We start from the raw sequence: 12,628 nt of genomic DNA, 5'->3' as shown, positions 1-12,628 counted from the left end.
ACCAGTGAAAAAGCAAGTGTTTCAGAGACTGAGTGTAGGTTGTAATGCACCTCTTTATGCAAGTCTAATAATTACTTCTAAAAATTGGATGGATGATTCAGTTGTGAGGTCTGAAACTCTTTCTGTGGAATAGACCATAACACAAAAACCCCAGTGACACGTTGTGCAGACCTTTCCTGAACCATGACTAAGTCATGACAAAGATGCCTAAAAATCAGGGTCTTGATTTTCCACTGGGGTGAGCACTGGATGCTGCATGCTCAGAGAAGGCTTGTTTTCAACTTGCTCCTTTGTTGTGCAAATAGTTCCATAACAGTCATAACTCCTGAGAGACAGGAAATCCACTGGCTTTCTGACACGAGCAGCTTTTATCCAGAGTGGAGGGAGTGTGTGGCAGAGATGGGATCATTTCTCACTGCTGCCTAGAAGAGCCTTACATGAGAGAAGTGATTTAGAGGGGTCATATGGCATTTGGTAGGGGGTGTTCACAGCAAGATATGTGGGGAAAGCAGGCTGAAAATGCTAATGGGGGTAAAATAAATGGTTTGATGATCTCTCCATGTTAAAAGTGATGGGTGTCTTTATGCCCAGTAGTTTCTGAGTTAAGAGCTTTTGTACTGAGCCCATTTTCCCCAGGCAGCAGAAAAGAGGGAGAACTTTCTATAGCTTGCACTAAATGCTTGTATTGAATGGTGTAATTGAAGCAAATGCTTTTAAATGGTGAAAACTTCCGTATGAACATGCTGAAGCTGATTGTGTTCAAGGTCAGGTTGACTGGGCCCTGAGCAACCTGACCTAATGGGTGGCATCCCTGCCCATGGCAGGGGGTTGGAACCAGATGATCTTTAAGGTCACTTCCAACCCAATCCATTCTTTCATTGTGTGGTGTATGTTGATTTTAAGCCAGTTCCTTCACTGTAGTACCCTTGCTGTAGAAGGTCAGCAAATAAAAAGTCAGGAGATGAAATTACTGTGTCAGTGTTCATTTACAGCCCACGTTTGTGGACTGTGTTTCCTGTATGCATTCTGAAAATAATGAAAACCCTAAAAAAGACCAGAAATAAAATCTAGTTTACAAAAAGCCTTTTCAGGGTATGTTTCCTAAGCCAAAGCATTAAAAACAAACCCAAGTGACACCTCCATCTTTAAGGAGAGAAACTGTAGTTTGTAATATTGATTCATTTTTTCTTCAGTGGTTGGAGGAAAGCAGGTGGTATGATCCAATGTGTTTAATTACAAATCATACTATCCTTGTTATTGGTCACTTGGAAAAACTTAGACTATTTCCAATGAAATTCACAACCTATTTTTACTGCTGGGTACAATAATCAGTCGTTTTTCCCAACTTGCTTGCATAACAAGAAAAACATTTCCAAAACAAACTCTTTCTTCTGTGAAAACATCTGATGTAATTCCCAGAAGCCAATGCACCAGGTTGGAAATCAGTTCCTTAGACACCAAAGATGCTGTCAAGAGTCTGCTTTATTTTATAGCAGCCATTTTACCTCTTTTGCATGCAAGAATATCTCTGTTTGGCAGGTCCTTCTCCCTGCCTGGAGTTACTAGGATGTTCTCCACTGAGATTTCCATTACATCTCCAGGATTGTTGCACATCAAATTTCACTTTCAATATTTTTTCTCTGTCATCATGCTGAAACCTGTTTTCTGAATTTGAGGTGCTATGTTTTTAGTCTGCATCTGCTTGGGTCACCCTAAACCATGTATTTAGCTTTTCCTCTGCGTCCCTGTCAGCCAAATATTTTAGACCTCTGTGTTTCTCCAGCCTCATGACTGATGGTCATTGAGCCTTCTTGATTCTACTTTACCTTGGTTTGTCATCTTAAATTATTTTACTTCATCTTTTGTATTTCTGATACTCTTCTCTGAGCTGTTTGCCAGCAGCTTCCTGCTTATGATGTACTTAGTGTTACTCTAGCATAGTGAGTTTCATATCTATCTTAAAAAAGAAAAAATAGATGAGACAGAAGAGCTTGCAGTCTGTTTTTAATGTTTCCTTTTTACTTCTGTTGCAACATTGTTTCCTGTACAAATTTCTTCTCTGAACTTTCAGAGCTTGGTGCAAGACACCTGTTCCTTAGGAAAGTTATTTTCAGTGACAGATGTTTCTTTTTTCCCAAAGTTCAGCTTGTTGAATTCTGCTTTTATTTCCATGATTGACTTTCCCTTGGTCTCAGGAAGATACAGGTAGATGAAAATTGCTGATAAAGCAAGGATTCCCAAAAAGATAAGGAAGCAGAAGGGTCCAAGGTTATCCTGCAAGCAGAGATGCGAGACAATGTAAGGAAAACAAGAAAATCATTTCTATTTCTCTGCCCTTTAGTGCAAGCCTGTGTCCTAGAAGTTCAAATTCAAAGGTGTGGTCAATACACAATCCAGGACAGGTATCAAACCAGGAGTTTCCACTGGTCATGTTTGACCTGAGTCCAACTGCTGCTCCTCTGACAGGCCTGGGGAATTTCTGAGTGGGTTTGGTGTTTGGACAGAGCTCTAAGCTTTGCATGGCATTACAGTTTATTGCTATTATTTTACCCCCTGTGAGCATTCAGAAATAGATTAGCCTGGAAAGAGGGATCCTGTTAGAGTCACTTACAACAATTACTGGAAAAATCATCCCAAGTACGAACAGTCCCATCCAGTTGATGCAGCCAACAATCAGAAAGGCTGATGGTCTGTATGACTGGCTGAAGATTTCAACCATCACAGATATAGTGGCTCCAGCTGAAAAAGCAAAGTCAAACACACACCAGGTTTATTCATTTCCTTGCTTCTGCTGAAGTTCCTCCCAATGGCAGTGGAAGAGATGACAGACAGGCAGAAGAGGTGGCCTGTTGGTAGGTGGCCTCTGGTATGAGGGTGAAAGACCTTGATTCCGGAAATGGAATACAGCAGTTAATTTAGGTTCCTCTTGTATGTACTGGACTCCTTTTTCTGGTATCAGTGGATCTGTGCCATTCCATATTGCATTGGTAGTTGTTATTGGTGCAGTAATTTATAAAACCATCTTCCCTTTTGGATCCTGTGGCCATTTTCACCTGGAGTATGTTGGTAGGCATAAGCTTAACTTGTTAAATTATCGAAGATGATTACTATAACATACCTGGCAATGCCTAGAATCCTGTTTTTAGCTGAGTGATTTAGAAATTGTTTTGAAATTTCTATCTCACATCCTTTGGAGAAAACGATACTGTGTTTTAAATTATTTAGATCATGTGATCAGCAATAAAATTTGAGGCGTCTGTATCCTTTTACTGCGTCCCACTTGTATGTGTCTGCCCTTCCCTCTTTAATTTTCAGAACTCTTTTAGCAAGGCACTAGTCTGTTCTTCCTCTGCCAGTTGTGTTGCCAACCAATACAATACAAAAGTTCCTCCCAGCAAAACCCCTGATGTACTCACATGGTCCAATTCCATAGAAGACAACGAACAGAAAGATCAAGATAATGCTGAAGTAATGCATCCAGAAAAATCGATGCTAGAAGTGAGAAACCAGTGATATCAAACCATTACACACACGGCAGAATAGCAGAGCTCTGTATTTTCTGCCACTGGCTGAAGTTTTTATACATACTCTGCAAGTTAAGACCAGAAAGGTGGGCTGGTGCTCAGGAAGTGGCCAGAGAGCTGCTGGCTCTTACCTGCAGTGACAGGGTCATGGTAAGCAGTGCTAGCACAGAACACATCAGCGTGTATCCGCCCCATAGCAGCATCTTCCGCCCAAACCGGTCTATAAGGGTGCTCTGAAAAGCAGAAAACATGGATCATAAATCCCAGTTCTCAAAGGAAATAATTCCTCCTCTCTCCATGTCTTCTTTGAGGAAGATTTGTCTACGTAATAGCCGTAGATCAATGTCATTTGAGAGTCTCTTAATTCCTAACAAATTTGATTCATTTCTTCAAAAAGGAATTCATTATTAATTAAGCTGTGTTTATTAGTCAATCCTAGGCTGTCATTAGACAGTTCCCTCTCTTGCATGCTGGCGTATGTCAAATTGTGCACACATGCATACACACATCTAACCCAGAACATCAGAAAATTATTATTTTGCAGGAAAAAAAGTGAGTCCAAAGATATACACTCGTGCAAATAATTTGGGAAAAAAGCTTCTTTTTATCCTGCATGTGGTTTTGCAGAAGCAGGAAGGTGTGGCTTAGGTTATGCAAAATTTCCCTGAGCCTGGTTATAAGAAAGAAAAAGCAGAGTTGTTGACCACATTAAATTTTTCCTTCAAATGCAGCTCTGAAAAGACTTACACACAGTATAGAGGATAAGCACTCACACAACCCAACTCCCAGGGACACGTATGGGATAAGGTATTCTTCAAATTTGGCTGTGTGGAACACTTCAAAAGAATAGAAGTATATCTGAAAAATGCAAAGAGGAAATGCACCTGTGAAAAAAGTGTTGCAGTTGAGATACAGTTCTAAGCTGGTTAATAACATTGACTTTGAGGGGTTTGTAATGCTGCCTAGCATTGTCTCTTGTTCTGGGGATAAGAGAGCACTCAACTGCATTGATTCCACAGAGCTGCAGTGTGGTCATGACAGTCATCAAAATGTAAAGTTGCCAGCGCAGAGATCGTTCTTTTATTACTTCAAGGACACGCAAGGTTTTTGTGCTCGCCATTGCACCCTTCTCCTTCATAATGTCATCAATTTCTGCTTGGTGGTCTCCTTCCCCCCAGAGCTTCCTGATGGCTGTAGGGGAGAAAGAAGGAAGTGAATTATTCTACCAGGATAGCTCCTTCAGGAGTGGTTGCATTAAACCCTTTAGTCTGCCTGTCCATTGGTGTAGGTGCTGGTGCTGGTGCTGCTTGTGCCATCTGGTTGCTGCAGGGGCAGTGGGCAATTGGAAGGATTCTGTCTCTCTGGTTGTCAGCATAGCACAGATTTCTAATGTGGAGTTTACTTAACTGTAAACAAAGTAAATATTTAAGTACATTTTATTTAATAATACAAAAAAAGAGCACTGCCACATCATTTCCTTTAAAGAAATAAAGCAGTGCCCACCAAGGTGGGAAATGTTAGACATGCTGATACACATCTATGTTTCTTGTCTTCATGGACTAAACGAGGCTAAGTGAGGCCCAGGTTAATACAGACGTATTGTCATAGGTACCTCAAGTGTTGTATGTGAAACTGCCTCTGCTCAATGGCACTGCAGTGTGCAGTACAGTTCTGCCCTGCCTCTTGTCTTCTGCAGAGGCTGTAACAGAGCAGATGAAGTGAAATAAGTGAGGAAAGCAGACACTCTACCTTTCCTGCAGGCTTCCTCATTACCCTTCTGTATCAGGAGGTAGGATGGTGAATCAGGGAAAAATGGGAGGGTAACCAGTTGAACCAATGCTGAAAGTCCACTAGATGCTAACAACCATGGCCACAAAGCTTCGCTTCCTAAAATCTCCCTGGAAAGTGTATGTGAAACAAAATTATGCTGAAATAATGGAACAAATGTTCAGGAAGCTTTTCTGAGTGATAACAATTGCTCAGATTCCATTCAAGGGTGCACTGGAGCTAACCCCTGAATTTTCATTTGGCAAATTTCACAAATTTGCCTATTTTTATTTCTGAAAATTTATTTTAAAATAATTATTTGCTATTTTGAAAATCTTTCTGAATATCACTGGAACCCAGGAGAATGTCTAGAGAGATGATGAGATTTATTTGACCACTGCTTGGCCACGAGACCAAAGCATCTAAGACTTTTCATGTAAGTGCAATGGATTTTGAAGGGGACGTCTCCTAGTAGAAAGAGTGTGGAAATAAGAAGAAATCAGATTATGAGAAAATAATTTTCTGCCTTCTATATTTAAAACAATGTTTCCCTTAAATATGATCAATATTTTTCTTCTGCTATAAGCTAAGTCACATTTTGGGGAGGATGAGAGTGTTTCTCAGTCACTGACTAGATGACAGAGTAAAGTTATAGAAACATTTCTACTTTTAGTGCAACCTGATAGAAAGATTGGAGAATTTACCGTAGTCCAACAACCTGTCCTGTGAGTTTTCCCAGGGTCAGAAAAACAGCAACAGTGGAGTTGGTAAACCCACGCAACTTCTTGGGTGAAATCTCTCCTACATACTGAGGATGTATATTGAGAGAAAAACCTTGAACATAGAAGAGGATAAATGACAGTTAAAATATTTAGAAAAGTTTAACTTTTTGACCATCGTCTCATATTGTTTCCATTCACTCTGGTATTTAGATTACAATTTCTTGCAAAAGAGATGATATCTTTCACTTTCATTGAGTGCCTGGTATATTTGCTTTAAAAATCATTCTTCAAGGATGGCTGTAGAGACAACCCTGGGATAGGAAGTCAGGGGGCTGCAGGCCTTGCAGGCCATAGGGGCATGAGGACATACCTGAACCAATGCCATAGAGAAAGCGCCCGACTAGAATCATCTCAAAAGATTTGGCAGTTTTACTGAGGGCCATGAAAAGTGCAGCTACCAACATGATCAGGTTGGTGAACATCTGGCACTTTTTCCTGAAAAAAAAAAAAAAAAGACCTTGAAAATTTAGTGTGAAATGAGAAACTCTTGTACTCTTTTGACTACTCTTGCTGTGACAGGAAGCATGGTACAGCCATTCCTACTGTTTTGAGGAATGGCTGAAATAATTTCAACTTTGGATAAAATGGTTCTTTAGAATTTTAGGATCATTTAGATTTGAATTAATTAATTTTTTATGTTAGAATTTAAAGAGTTGGAACCCTTTCTCAGCATTTTTACAGTACAAGTGGGGAAAAAGATTGAAGAACTGGCCCAGTTTGTCACCAAGATTTTTAAATGGCTGTAAGTCCTCATAAAATGTCAGGTTGTTCCCCAGAAATAGTCTGAGTCCACAGGTCCCATTCTTGAATGGCTCATACTAAAGCCACTCTTGGCTAAATGGGTGATCTGAGATGGCAGACAGAGTTTTTTAGAGGCATATTTCATTTCAAAAGTCATTCTGTGGGAATCATGGGCTGGTGTGCTCACCACCCTGGTGTCTCAAAGTTTTTTGCACTCAGATGTTTTGCTGTGACAATTGTTAGACAAGAGCCCTCTTGCACACATTAAGGATTCATAGAGACTCTGCGTTTAGGCTGTGATTCAGTGGTTAGGCTTCCATGTGTTAAATAACCCATGGGCGAAGTGCATGATCTTGTTTCCAGTCTTGGGAGACTCTCTGTGTGTGGGATCAGGCAGTGTCCCACAAGAAATTTCTTGGGGGCACTTACCTGTTAGGAAAGAACACAATTGCAGGCAGGCTAAGATGGTTTGTTGAGACCCAAATGAGGGGCCTCTGGATCAGTGTGTTGTGGAGCAGATCTTTAAGTGGATCACACCAAGAAGATATGTTTGCCAATTTCTCTGCAAATGAAATTAGTGGTGTTACACACAAGGCACCGAGAACAGACCAGACTGGTGAGTAATCCTTCCTTCATCCAGTGGGAAAGATAGTTTGGAACTGACTTTCAGTAAGATGTGATGCCTAGGTTTTAATTTTTATATTTTCCTGATTCTGTACTGCTTAGAGTGTAACTCTGAGGTTTCTTGTAGCTTGCTAAGTTCTGCTCACTTGTGCTAGGTAGATGTAACAAAGCCTCTCCAGCCCTGCTCCCCCAGGTCACCCAGACTGTCCTAGGCCCAAAAAGTATAATCCAAAGAGCTTCTAAGGGGGGGGCAGCAGAGGAGAAATTACATCACTGAACTGAAGCTTTAATTGGAGAATTAACCCGGATATGCAAGTGAACCAAACCTATAAAGGTGTGAAGAACTCGTGACCTGTCATCCACCTTGGCGTCCATTTTTGGCAATAGCCTGTGGCTCCCAGGGTGTACCTTTGAAGGCCTTTCAAATAACTACCTATTTTATTCTTTCACTCCTGTCCAGTCACTGTGTCTGGGAGGCCTCTTAAAGCATCAGATGGATTGCCAAGGACAGAGAAGTCTCTTGGACATTAGTTTTGGTGCTGATTATATCTTTACAGTGAAGTTACAGGTAATTTATTTTTTTCTCCTCTCTCCATATTTTCATTGGAGTAGATCTGAATATTTAATGTAATATCACCATCCCCAAATGAGTGTATTTAAATGGAAATCTGACTCTTCTTTGTCACATAAGGATATTTTCCAGGTGTTTGAGTAACTGCATATAATGTGTTACAACACAAGACACACAGCTCCTTTATTGGAGTTTGTAAAGCTTGGGAGGTCTTTATGAGAGTGATAGGGGACCTTGAAGAGAATATGATTCTATGCCACTGCTCCCAGAGGCATTAATCTGGTGATGTGATGATGACTGCAGCCTTTACAGAACACAGTTCCATGGGGAGGACAGATAAGTAGGACATAAGACTGCTTGGAAAAGTAGATGTGCCAGGAAACCCAATCAATTGTCTTCAACAGGGCTGCTTCAACCAAAAAGAAGAGATTTATTTGTCCACCTTGGTATTTCCCTGTATTTTCTGATAGTTGAGCTGTTACAAAAAGCACTTACTTCCTGTATTTTGTAGTCAGGTAGCCACAGCAGAGGCTTCCCAGGAGTCCTCCTATCCCATAAACAGACACAATGAACGACCACAACAGCATGATTGTCTCAGGATGGAGGGGAGAGCCATGTCGATCTATCCAGGTTTCATTAATAAACTTCCTGATGTGCTGAAAATAAAACGAGATTTGGCTGGATAATGGGTGTAAGATCTGTTCGTGTTTGGCTGTTGTACTTCAGGTCAAGCCTGTGGTTCTAATATTAGACTTATTTTGAGACTTTTTTAGTAAAACGATTTTATTAAGATCACACTGAAAAATCTTCAAGTCTATATCAGTCAGGAAGCTTCCTGGCAAGCATGCTAAGAGCTCATTTTGTGCCCTCCTTTGGGTGCTTGTATACTACATGGCAAGAACTTATTCAAAACAGGAAATGCTATCCAGTTCTTTAAAGGAGAAAAAGTTCTCTACACATGTGATGTTACTGTTAGCCAAAGAAAAGACTAAGATATATCAGCTGAATGCTCAGTAAGTTTGGGATTTATGGGAGAATGGAGGGCGCAGGCTCTCACTTTTGTGTTTTCAGCCTCAGGGAGATGGCTACTTACCACAGAAGGATAGTTGATGACAGAAATATGGAATCCATATGGGAAACTACCACCAATTCCCAGCACTAAGATCATTTGAAGTAGTCCCCAGAACTGAACCTGCAAAGCAAAAATCAAAAGCTCCATCAACTTCTCACTACTCTAGTTCTGTGCAAGGCCAGAGACTTTGTAGACTGGTCCTTCCTTTTTGTCCACTCCAGATCCTTTTAAGTTTAAACATTTTTCAGAATCTCTCTAATCTGCTGCCAGAGCACGACCATCAGCCACAGTGCCATAGCAAACAACATGCTGGTGTAAGGGTGATAATCCATCACTCTGCTTGCAAGAAGGAAAAGGAGCTTGAAAAGATGTTCTCAATAGTGCAACTCTCGCTGTAGGCCTGCAACATCTGACAGGTTGGCTGGATAAAGGTGTCAGTCCTGGATGCGGGGAAGAAGTAATCAGTTTCCTTGTCTGCAATCTACAGTAACCAATGTACACCAAACCATAACGTATGATGATACATATCATTTCTTCCCTTTTTAAGGTTATGGAATCTCTTGATGGATTATATTAACTATCTTTTGATGAAGTGAAGAAAGGAATTTATTTAAAGGTTTATGTCATGATTTCTCAGCCTTTTGCTGTACCATTAATATATTAATTATTTTAGGAAGTAATCAGAGTGCTTAATATTGTTTTCAGTAATTTAGAAGACAAAGTAAAGTAGCATAGTCAGTGGTGGAACAGCCAGAGCTGTTGTTAGATCTTAAATTAATTTAATTTAGTTTCATTTCATTTCATTTCACTTTATCTTGTTGTGTAGAAAAGGTGATGCAACGTGATCTTCATGCCCCAAGCCCCACTGCTCTTTGTGATGTTTAAACACAGAAAGGAAAGACAATCTCTGTAACAAAGGAATTAAAAAGCTTTAAAGAACCTCAATCTCTAGTATTATGTTATCTTTGTCCTTGTAAGTCAGAGGCCTGAGAAGATGTGAGCAGATACTCACCAGATTGGAGAAGAAGGCAGCCATCTCCTACGAAAGAGCTGGGGCCTGTTGCTCACTGGCTGGTACCTGCCAAAGGAACCGAATGCTCACGTTATACAAGAGCAGTATCAGTGGACTCGTCTCGTGTTACTGAAGTTAAATTTTACTTCAGAGGTTTTTGAGTTAATTACACATATTTAAGCTGTCGTACAAAGTTTAGGATTGCTGGATTAAATATTTCAACCAACGGTTATATCTAGCCCACATAAACAGGATGGTGTCTCTTGCAGGAAACCTGTATACTTCATGAACTCTGTCTTCTGCTAGGGAGACAGGGGACCAAGAAAACAATTTAAAACAGGATTTCCATCATCATAACCTGCTCAGTTTTCAATATAAGTGAGAAACATAGAGACAAAGTTCTCTCTTGGGAATCTTAAATGGAGCTTGGACAGTGAACTCCAGGACTTTGACATGTAATAGGAAAGAGCTGTCCTCTCTTCAGGTGACGGCAACTGGAGCACATCGTAACTTAATCATTACTGGAAGGAACTGAACTACTCTATGATTTTGAAGTGGGGTGCAAACTTAACAATTCTACAGTGGCACACCAGGCTTGACCACCCAAGTATTTAGTAGATGATTTTGCTTTGCTAGTAGAGACAAAGATTCATCATACACAATTTTGTCTGGCATTTCCACTAGTCAGTATAATTATTTCTGTGTCTGCAATGAAAAATAAGGTTGTTTTGAAACTGTTTTGTAACCTCCACAGCTGGATTGATGTCTGTTTCTTCTGAGAGAAAATTCTGAGGCTTTAACTTCAGTAATTCCACAATTATGAGGGTCTTGAATGTATTCAGTTGGTAAATGGCTTCGTTATTACTTGCCATTTACACATCAGTTAAAGGAGAGGATGAAGAAATCATAAAGGGCTTACTTGATGCAAGCAGGCATATTTACTAGAAAATATTTCATATGCAAAGCATATTGCCAGATTCTATAGCTAATGTTTGAAATATAGTGTATGGCACCACCCAGCCATTTCTTCTGCCACTTTCAGGCCTCATCATGATCTTGACTTTGCTGTTGATTTGTGCTGAGAGTTCATGGAGGGACTTTTTTTCAGTTTAGGTTCTCCAGCAGATAAGCTGTTTTTCGAGCATAAATGAGACTGTCCCTTTGATGCTAAGAATTAATTTCCTTTTCTGTAAAGTTACACAAAGTTGAAGCAACATGATGTGCACCTGACAAAGGGATGAAAATTCCATGTTAGCTGCTGGTATCTGCCTTGCTCAGATGATAATTGCGGGGACACACAAAATAAGGCAATAACATGTAGATTTCAGCATGGGGCACTCTTTTTCAAATGCAGCCTGTTGCACATATTTTCTTACGTTTTACTTTACCCACTTCTACTTAGGGTATTTATACATATTGGAACTTACACTTTTGGCTCATGGACTTTAATTTAGGATTCCTACTTTGGGTAGGTTGAATGTTCCTCCCATAACTCCCTTACTGTGTAATGTCTTTTACATTTGTGGTGGTTAGTGACTGTACTGCTTGTGTGCTGTTATTGCTTAGACTGTTCTGAGGCCCCCTTTATTAGATGTGCAGTAATTAGTGCTAACAAGTAGTTAGCAGATATCTTACAGATATCCTTTAGTTAGATTTGTGCTCAGGACAGTAAATCTCACAGTATCCAGTCATTTAATCATTTATCTTGCAATTTTACAGTCATGTGACACACATACCCAAAGCTGTGCTAAGCCTTCCTTAATATATATCCATATTTTTTGTGTCCAGCTGACAGAAGTTCACTGATAAATTTTTAAAGTTTTTATAGCTGGCTCAATTAGTAATTGAGATATATCTTATCTATCAGCTGATGTCTCTGGAAGAAAATGTGCATGTAGTGTTCCTGAATTGCTGTTCTCTTTGTCCATGTCACCTCCCATGCATATTTGAAACATCCCTTGACCACACTGTCCCCACAGCACAGCTCTTGCTCCACTGAGCACAGGCAGAGGGTGACCTGTGCTCCACATGGCTGTTCCACTTCATTGTCACAGTAATGTTCCATAGGGCATTGCTTGCTTCCTGGGAAGGGTCTTTTGAGAAAGGCTTTCCTAAATAACATCTAATAAATAACTGAGATCAGAGAAGTGACTCACTAGAGAGTCTCTCAGCAATGCTACACAATGCCACTCTGCTCCTGTTTCCAAAGATTTCAGGGACTGTTGTAATGGAATGGTGTTTTCAGAATGACTGGTAGGGAAAGAGAGAATTCTGTTTTGCAAAAATTTGGTATTTCTTTTCTGTATTGGTAGCTGTCTCCAGATGACTGGTAGTTTTTAATCATATTGCATGTATATGGAACACTACAAATTACTGAGTTTTCTGACTTTAGGACACTTCATGTTTTGTAGATATATAGTTCTATTTATATAGTTGCATTTAGTGACATATCTGAAGTGTCACTCAGTACTAGAGGCAGGAATAATGGAAGACCCCAATCATGGAAGGATATGCACACCAGCTACCCCTGAGGAG

The 12,628-nt window shown here is 40.1% G+C and overlaps 1 protein-coding gene across 3 annotated transcripts; it reads right to left on the bottom strand.

The window, feature by feature from the left end:
- Positions 1–1,987: 1,987 nt before the first annotated feature.
- Positions 1,988–12,574, bottom strand: LOC121658346 (solute carrier family 2, facilitated glucose transporter member 11-like). Of its 3 annotated transcripts, XM_042015194.1 has the most exons (12): positions 10,094–12,574; positions 9,103–9,201; positions 8,505–8,665; positions 6,384–6,508; positions 5,996–6,125; positions 5,274–5,422; positions 4,528–4,715; positions 4,272–4,382; positions 3,656–3,757; positions 3,417–3,492; positions 2,612–2,739; positions 1,988–2,274 (listed from the first exon to the last, which is right to left on the bottom strand). In XM_042015194.1, the coding sequence occupies exons 1-12, from the start codon at positions 10,115–10,117 to the stop codon at positions 2,068–2,070; spliced, it is 1,500 nt and encodes a 499-aa protein (XP_041871128.1). In that variant the 5' UTR covers positions 10,118–12,574; the 3' UTR covers positions 1,988–2,067. The 3 variants fall into 3 exon arrangements, with proteins under 3 accessions (XP_041871128.1, XP_041871127.1, XP_041871129.1); XM_042015193.1 differs by lacking the exon at positions 10,094–12,574 and having other exon boundaries at positions 9,103–9,228; XM_042015195.1 differs by lacking the exons at positions 9,103–9,201; positions 10,094–12,574 and adding an exon at positions 7,244–7,376 and having other exon boundaries at positions 8,505–8,591.
- Between the last annotated feature and the right edge of the window lie 54 nt (positions 12,575–12,628).

The sequence above is a fragment of the Corvus kubaryi genome, unplaced genomic scaffold (genome assembly GCF_017639235.1).
Source record: "Corvus kubaryi isolate FWS band 111438036 unplaced genomic scaffold, C.kubaryi_AGA036_p1.0 split3-37173, whole genome shotgun sequence".
Lineage (NCBI taxonomy): Eukaryota > Metazoa > Chordata > Aves > Passeriformes > Corvidae > Corvus > Corvus kubaryi.
Note: the sequence above shows the minus strand (reverse complement) of the source record. Positions and strands in the feature narration are given on the sequence as shown.